Source organism: Salmo salar, chromosome ssa06 (assembly GCF_905237065.1).
Source record: "Salmo salar chromosome ssa06, Ssal_v3.1, whole genome shotgun sequence".
Lineage (NCBI taxonomy): Eukaryota > Metazoa > Chordata > Actinopteri > Salmoniformes > Salmonidae > Salmo > Salmo salar.
In genome coordinates, this window is record NC_059447.1 from 37,421,833 (window position 1) to 37,430,488 (window position 8,656).

At 40.8% G+C, this 8,656-nt stretch overlaps 1 protein-coding gene across 3 annotated transcripts in view; it reads left to right on the forward strand.

Annotated features, from left to right (window-relative positions):
- Positions 1–4,620, forward strand: part of pde4a (phosphodiesterase 4A, cAMP-specific) — a 66,735-nt gene extending 62,115 nt beyond the window's left edge. For all 3 annotated transcript variants that reach the window (XM_014203950.2, XM_014203951.2, XM_014203952.2), the window contains 7 exons: positions 453–551; positions 682–846; positions 1,001–1,100; positions 1,358–1,512; positions 1,657–1,779; positions 1,876–2,058; positions 2,207–4,620. In XM_014203950.2, coding sequence (XP_014059425.1) covers positions 453–551; positions 682–846; positions 1,001–1,100; positions 1,358–1,512; positions 1,657–1,779; positions 1,876–2,058; positions 2,207–2,734 — 1,353 coding nt within the window. In that variant the 3' untranslated portion in view covers positions 2,735–4,620. The remainder of the gene's footprint in view (positions 1–452; positions 552–681; positions 847–1,000; positions 1,101–1,357; positions 1,513–1,656; positions 1,780–1,875; positions 2,059–2,206) is intronic.
- The last annotated feature ends 4,036 nt before the right edge of the window (positions 4,621–8,656 follow it).

An 8,656-nucleotide genomic window follows, 5' to 3' on the forward strand; every position in this document is an offset into this window, starting at 1 on the left:
GACGTTCGACAAGAGAAGGTGTCCACATACTTTTGGTCATGTACTGTATTTATTTACTAGAAACAATTTGAATATCAAACTCACAAAAATGATTACACAATTACATACATGTACTTTCTTCTTTAAATAAAATGTGCTAAATTGAGATGGCAGTCATTTAAAAAAAAAAACAGGATGAGAAAGTGCAAAGTCATACCCCCCACATGATATCATTGAATACCCCAGAATGTCCTCTCAAAAGTACAACAGGATTTAACACAGTGGCATGTATGGCCTCAGCGATACGGCCCAAAAAAATCTATCTCCGTTAGAGTGGACAAAAATGAATTGATTTGATTTATTGATGGGTCTCTGGAGGGATTAAATGGAGTCATATGTCAAGTCAAATTCTGGGGATGTGTAAATTTACTTGGCAAATAAAGGTGATTCTGTTTCTGATGTCTGTTGACCAGGAGCTGGATGACTTGAATAAGTGGGGCCTTAATATCTTTCGTCTGGCTGAGTTCTCCAATAATAGGCCTCTCAGCTGCATCATGTTCGCCATCTTCCAGGTGGGTGAAAAGCAGTGGTTTTATCCATTCGATTTTCAGTACGAGTGGTCATACAGACTTAATGTAGACTTTGCTGTTCATATACGTGTATAGGAGTGTTTGTGTGACACTGTGTTTTCCTTCCCTGTAGGAGAGGGATCTTTTGAAGACGTTTCGAATCCCTGTCGACACGTTTGTGACCTACGTTATGACCCTGGAGGACCACTACCATGCCAATGTGGCCTACCACAACAGCCTCCACGCCGCTGACGTCACACAGTCCACCCACGTCCTGCTGTCCACACCGGCTCTGGACGTAAGAACCAAATTTCACCCCACACTGAGGCTACGTCTAAGAACAACTAACTTGAAGCACACAGTTGAACTTGAACTCCCATCGCACATTCATGTCCTGTAGGGTGTTCTAAAACGTGACTGGTTACACTGTGTTCTATCTCTCTCTCTGTCAGGCTGTGTTCACTGATCTGGAGATCCTGGCTGCGTTATTTGCTGCTGCCATCCATGATGTGGATCATCCTGGCGTGTCCAATCAGTTCCTCATCAACACCAGTGAGTCCTTACAATGGAGATAGGAGGAGACAAGTCGCTGTACAGTACACTGCATTAGAACTGAATAAAGGTCCCTGAACCACATCTCAGCTGAGCTCAGCTCACTAGTCAGTGTAGCACAGCTGATATCGTAAAAAGGAAATGTCAGAGTCAGCACTGTAATGTGAAAAGGTTGCTAGTGGGGTGTGTCTACAGGTGCTCGGACCTAGTATGTGTTCTGTACTGACCCGGTGTGTTCTGTCTGTCCTCTCCCCCAGACTCGGAGCTGGCTCTGATGTACAACGATGAGTCAGTCCTGGAGAACCACCACCTGGCCGTGGGCTTCAAGCTGCTCCACGAGGACAACTGTGACATCTTCCAGAACCTCAGCAAGAGGCAGAGACAGAGCCTGCGCAAGCTCGTTATCGATATGGTGAGGCTCCTGCCCCTCACGCTCACTCACTAACGGGCTGCTCCGCTGGCTCAGTAAGGGGCGGAGCTTATAAGAGTTATTTAAATGTTATTTTCTGATGTTTTTTTTTTTTTTTTTTTGACCTCCTTTAATTGACCTCTCAAGGTGTTGGCGACGGATATGTCCAAGCATATGAGTTTGCTGGCTGATCTGAAGACCATGGTGGAGACGAAGAAGGTGACCAGTTCAGGAGTGCTCCTGCTCGACCACTACACTGACCGCATCCAGGTGAGCTTTCCCCTCTGACCTCTAAACATAAGCTGGAGAAAATTCACAACGCCTACCGTGCACTGGTGATACCTGACCTTATGTGTGTGTCTGCAGGTGCTGAGGAACATGGTGCACTGTGCGGACCTAAGTAACCCCACCAAGCCCCTGGTCGTGTACAGAGAGTGGACTGAGCGCATCATGGAGGAGTTCTTTAGACAGGGGGACAAGGAGAGAGAGAGGGGCATGGAGATCAGCCCCATGTGTGACAAACACACTGCTTCTGTGGAGAAGAGTCAGGTTAGGAAACATACACACAACACACATTTTGGGATCACTATAAATGTCATCTCATGTTGCTTACACAAATTCCTTAGCCGTGTAATGTGCTTGTTATTAGTGTGATGTTTGTTAGTGTGTTTGATTCTCCTGGTGTTGTGTGCTGTAGGTGGGCTTCATCGACTACATCGTGCACCCTCTGTGGGAGACGTGGGGGGACCTGGTGCACCCTGACGCCCAGGACATCCTGGACACTCTGGAGGACAACAGGGACTGGTACCAGAGCACCATCCCCCAGAGCCCCATCTCCCCACCCCCAATGCCCCTCGGCCCAGACAAGAGGCTCAACGCCTGCATCGACAAGTTCCAGTTCAAGCTCACCTTGGATGACGACACGGAGGGAGGACAGGAGGAGGAAGAAGAGGAGGAGGAGGAGGGGAAAACCACCCCCAATCACATGGTGCTGGACTGCAGTCAGGGAGAGGAGGAAGACAAGAAAGAAGAGGAGGAAGGAGAGGACGTGGTAAAGGATGACATCATCGAGGAGGAAGGGGAAGTAGGGATGGAGGAGGAGGAGGAGGAGGAGAAGAGGGGAGTTCTTCAGCGAGCTCAGTCAGGGGTGGAGATACACTCTGACACAAGCCCCGTGGAGGACGACGAGGAGGAAGACTCCTCCTCACCAGCTGATGACACATGAGTTCCGCTCCTCTCTCCCTGGCCACACCCCACATGCACACACCACGCCCCTGTTGTCAATCCTTTATTTCCGATGGCCAAAACCCAAGATCAAATAAGACTACATAAACAATAGACCTTTAAATCTATTTTTCAAAAAGGGAACACAAATAATATTGCTTAAAGAAAAGCTATTTACACAGCAACTGTAGATTTGGAGTTGGAGCCGTTTCTTCCAGCTGATGCTATGAGGAACTGCTATGAGGACAAAGAGGAACATAGAGAAGCGTTAATAATGGGCCATTGAAGACAGTGTAGCACTGGACCTGAAACACACACACACATAAACATACACAAACTCACCTCCACACAAAACACACCTCACTCACACACTTTGATTCATGGGAAGAAAAAAAACCTCCAAAGTCTACACCCGAGAATGTGTGTGTTTGTGTGTTTGCGCGTGCCTATGTGTGCGTGTGTGTTTAGAGGACTCTGATTGGTAATGAATCTCTTTGGAAAAAGCCATCTCTATATGGAGTATTAACTAGCGTCAGTCAGTATTACTAGTTCATGTTTGTTAGAATTCAACAAGAACTCTGTTTTCTTCTGAGTGACTTATTTTCCATTTCTGTCGGAAAGAAAACTACAGATATCTATCTATAGAGGAGGAGTGGCGCGAGAACAGAAGAGAGGATTACGTTTAATAAAGAAAGGAAGATACTGTGATGAGGGGACCTGAGGGTCCCGCCTCCATTTTCCCATTTTCCCTTTATGAAGAAGTGCTACCGGTGCAACATGGCTGTGTGCCTTTCTGGAAACACCAGCTCCTGAAACATGGAGCTGTCGTGAAGCAATGCATCGTGGGACAGGAGTGTCTGCTTTTGTCGTCATTTTTGATTGTCTCTTGTTCAAAGATCTATTGTAACTGTTCATGATTTTGTGTGTGTGTGTGTGTGTGTCACATGCTCAGTTAGTTTCTGTGGTGACAGGTTTTCAGCTGTAAGTCTTCCTTTGTTGCTTTTCATGTTGATGAGACGTTTCAGAACTCGTAGATATGAAGTCACTACCACTACACCACCACACCTGCTGCTTGTGGACTCTCCAGTTTTTACATACGAAAATTATTTTCTTTTTTACTTTCTGAGGATAAGCCATGAGATACTTTAGAGTATATGTTCTGCCTGTTTTCTATTTATTATCATTTTTTGCTAAATATGTTTGAAGGATTAGGATAATATCATCAGCAGCACAAATTCACGTTCCATCTCTTACCCACTCACGCTGTATTTATTCACCAGTCTCTTCTCACTTCCTGCATCAGTTGTCACCAAAGCAACAGATTGGAAAACTGATGAGGGGAGAGATGCTTTGACGGGGCAGATTGAGAGGATTTTGTCAGGGTGATTTCAGGATTGGAGGGAATCGAAAGAACAAGCTTGGCCAGAAAGGAGGCTGTTCAGACAGTCACACACAGCCATTCTTGTTACGTTTTAAGCTTTTCTGCCTTAATGTCAAATGCAGGATACATACCTGCCACTATGTAGATTTATAAGATAAATTCTAAATATCCTAGTATATTTATACCATGTCTGTATGCCTCTATCTGTGAGTGTCTGTGTGTCTATACACAATGTACCCAGCATCAGCATATGGACAGGAACATTTTATGGCCAATATTAAGAATGTGTTGTGTCAGTTGCGAGGGCACAATAAATAGGCCAATTTAGCTCCAGGGAATGCAGGTCAAATGAGTGGTAAACATATAGCTGTTGCAGACCGGATGTCGAGTAAGTATATTTTCTCACAATACTTTTTCTGGTTGAAAATAACGTCTGTCTTGGGCTGAGGACATGTCTGATATATATATATATATATATATGAGAGAGAGAGAGAGAGAGAGAGAGAGAGAGAGAGAGAGAGAGAGAGAGAGAGAGAGAGAGAGAGAGAGAGAGAGAGAGAGAGAGAGAGAGAGAGAGAGAGAGAGAGAGAGAGAGAGAGAGAGAGAGAGAGAGAGAGAGAGAGAGAGAGAGAGAGAGAGAGAGAGAGAGAGAGAGAGAGAGAGAGAGAGAGAAGGAGAGAGAAGGAGAGAGAGAAGGAGAGAGAGAGAAGGAGAGAGAAGGAGAGAGAAGGAGAGAGAAGGAGAGAGAAAGATGAGAGAGAAAGATGAGAGAGAAAGAGATAGGAGGGTAAGGGCGCAGCAGCAGCAACAAGTCCAATCAGAGACCTTTCTCTTGTCATGTGTTGTGTGTCATCACTCACTAGAATCACCATCCTGGCTGTATGAGGTCATGGTCACGGGATTGATCAGCACACAGCTTGAATAGGTCTCAGTTTGACTTGGAGTTGTTGTTCACAGGGTAAAAAACAACAACATAAGTATAGCTGGTTTCTGCTGGTCGGTAACGTAGCTCGTCTAAAGAACAGCCTGTGCTTGATGGAACAGAGGCCTGAGATCCATCCAGTCCAGCTCTGTGATTGGCTGGAGCAGCATTGCGGTGTCACCGCACAGGCCTTTAATTGTTGGAATGGGAATCCAACGATACTGTCTCAGTACATGGAGTAGGAGATTCCCATGAAGCTTCCCCCTGTCTTTGAAGATATACAGCTTTGTTTATCTGGCTTCTTGTTTTGTCATGAGCTATAAAAACAAATAAATATTTGATTGCCATTTTAACACAATACTGTAGCGATCATTTCTTATTAAGAAATTATTCAGTTGATGAATTGCTGCCATTCTTTTTAAATATTGAAAAGAAAACCATGGAAAATACCACAAGTGTTTTCTTTGAACAGTTTGTGTACAGTTTTTATTTTTGTATCATTCTGGTGGATGGTCTAGAAACAGAACTATAATGACATATTGATAATATAACTGTTAGCGTTATCACCGCTTGTTTTGTATATTTTGTAATGTTAGATTGTAAATTAGAAATGTATTCAGGTCATTATCATTGATAATTAACCACGTTTAGTTATAAGAAAATAACTAAATCAGTAAAACACTACTGGCCACAGCATCACGTTTCCTTCTCTTTTTCTGTCCTCATCTTTCCTCTGTCTTTCTCTTTTGTGCTATCATTGTTCTCACACAGAGAAATGTGTACATTTCATTATTAGATTATTAGATGGATTGGAGGAATCAGGATCAGATGAATCATCAGAAAAATGAAAATATTTTGTACCAGAACTTTATTTTAAGGGAGGTTGTAGGGTAGACAATGTGGTTGAAGTAGTATGTGGGTACAGTATGTGTTTTTTGGAGGATTTGGTAGTTATGTCTCACACTGGTTCCGTTGGACCTGGTTTCAAGCCTTAGTTTTTTTTCTATTGTGCTATTCCATGTATGCCCATGCCATATTGCGCAAGTCATAATCAATGAAAACTATTCATTATCAATATGCCATGTAGGAGTGATGGTGAGTAATTGACAGATGTGTATGGTGAAGCAAGAGGTAAAAAACAAGAGGGTTCTGAGAGAGACATTGTGTAGCCATTTTGAAATGAGCACCTCCACTTCTTGGTCAGTTTTGTCATATTAGACTCCCTCCGAGAACAATTATCTGGGCTTTAAATCATGTGTTACTTGTTCACAAGTTAGGAAAATTATATAAATGGAAAAAACACCATGAAATGATTGTAATATTTGTAAATTATATTGCTGTAATGTGTAAAATGTGTCCAAGTTATTTTTTATTATATTATTTTTATGAAAGGTTTTCTTCTGAGAGAACTGAGGTGTTATTTTGTGAATAAAATGCATTTAATAAGCAAACAGCTATATAATACAATTATATATCAGTCTATTTTTATTTTATTTCACTGTTCGGTACTGTAAAGTGTGTTAAAATTACAAATAAAGGAAGATTTTTTATAATATAAGCAAAGAGAAATACTGTGGCAACTGTGTGTGCTAAATAATGTTATCAGAGATTATAAAAAAGGAGTAGACCAAAAGGTCAAGGTCTTCAATAGTCTGGTTTATTGTGGTTTATAAAGTGAATGTGAATACTATGCTTCCACACCATATTTTTATTTACAGAGAATCAGTGTATGAGTAGGCCTACATGTTTATCAAAGACTATCTAAACGATTAGTAAGAATGGGCTACAGAGACTTCCATTGCACACCATGAGGATTCTCAATACATATGATAAACCCCATTGCAGGAATTGATGGACTCATTTCAGCCTGACAGTTTCAGGCTATGCTGTCTAATTATTTGGCTTGCCAACTCAAATCAAATCAAATCAAATGTATTTGTCACATACACATGGTTAGCAGGTGTTAATGCAAGTGTAGCGAAATGCTTGTGCTTCTAGTTCCGACCATGCAGTAATATCTAACAAGTAATATAACCTAACAATTTCACAACAACTACCTTATACACACAAGTGTAAAGGAATGAATACGAATATGTACATAAAAATATATAATGAGTGATGGCCGAACGGCATAGGCAAGATGCAGTAGATGGTATAGAATAGAGTATATACATATGAGATGAGTAATGCGTACAGTATATACATAAGAGATGAGTAATGTAGGGTAAGTAAACATTATATAATATAAAGTGGCTAGTGATAAATTGATTACATCAATTTTTCCATTCCATGCCTTGATCATAGGCATGGAATGGATCATCTCTTAGATCATCTCTTATAATTATGAAGTATTTTCAGTGATGGAAAAAGTACCGTATTATCATACTTGAGTAAAAGTAAAGATACCTTAATTGAAAATTACTCAAGTAAAAGTAAACGTCACCCGGTAAAAGAGTACTATGGTAGTATTTGGTTATAAATATACTTAAGTATCAAAATTTAAAGTATACATTATTTCAAATTCCTTATATTAAGCAAACCAGGTGGCACTATTTTCTTGTTTTTTAAATTTACGGACAGCCAGGTGCTATCTCCAACACTCAGACATAATTTATAAATTAAGCATGTGTGTTTAGTGAGTCCGCCAGATCAGAGGGATCTTTTCTTGATAAATGCATATATTGGACCATTTTCCTGTCCTCCTAAGCATTCAAAATGTAACGAGTACTTTTGGCTGTCAGGGAAAATGTATGGAGTAAAAAGTACATTATTTATTTTAGGAATGTAGTGAAACAAAAGTTGTCAAAAATATAAATAGTAAAGAACAGAATCCGCCAAAAACTACTTAAGTAGTACTTAAAAGTATTTCTACTTAACCTCTACGGGATCGGTGTGTCCCCCGCGGGATGGTTGATCTAACATAGGCTAATGTGATTAGCATGAGATCGTAAGAAAATGAAAAGAAAACAGGACATAGACATATCTGATATGGGCAGAAAGCTTAAATTCTTGTTAATCTAACTGCACTGTCCAATTTACAGTAGCTATTAAAGAAAACCATGTTATTGTTTGAGGAGAGTGAACAATTATGAACTTGAAAATGTATTAATAAACCAATTAGGCACATTTTGGCAGTCTTGATACAACATTTTGAACAGATATACAATTGGATTGGTTTATTGGATCAGTCTAAAACTTTGCACATACACTGCTGCCATCTAGTGGCCAAAATCTAAATTGCGCCTGGGCTGGAATAATACATTATGGCCTTTCTCTTGCATTTCAAAGATGGTACAATTTGTTTTATTATCTTTTACCAGATCTAATGTGTTATATTCTCCTACATTCATTTCACATTTCCACAAACTTCAAAGTGTTTCCTTTCAAATGGCATCAAGAACATGCATATCCTTGCTTCAGGTCTTGAGCTACAGGCAGTTAGATTTGGGTATGTCATTTTAGGCTCAAACTGAAAAAAATGTGTACTTTATACCACTAAGTATTTTGACAGACACACGTCTGCAATCTCAAATCCACATAAAAATGGCCAAAAGAGGTTCTCCACCCTCTCTGACATGGCTGCTTCCAATTCATTACCCATCATGCACCACGCCATAAGT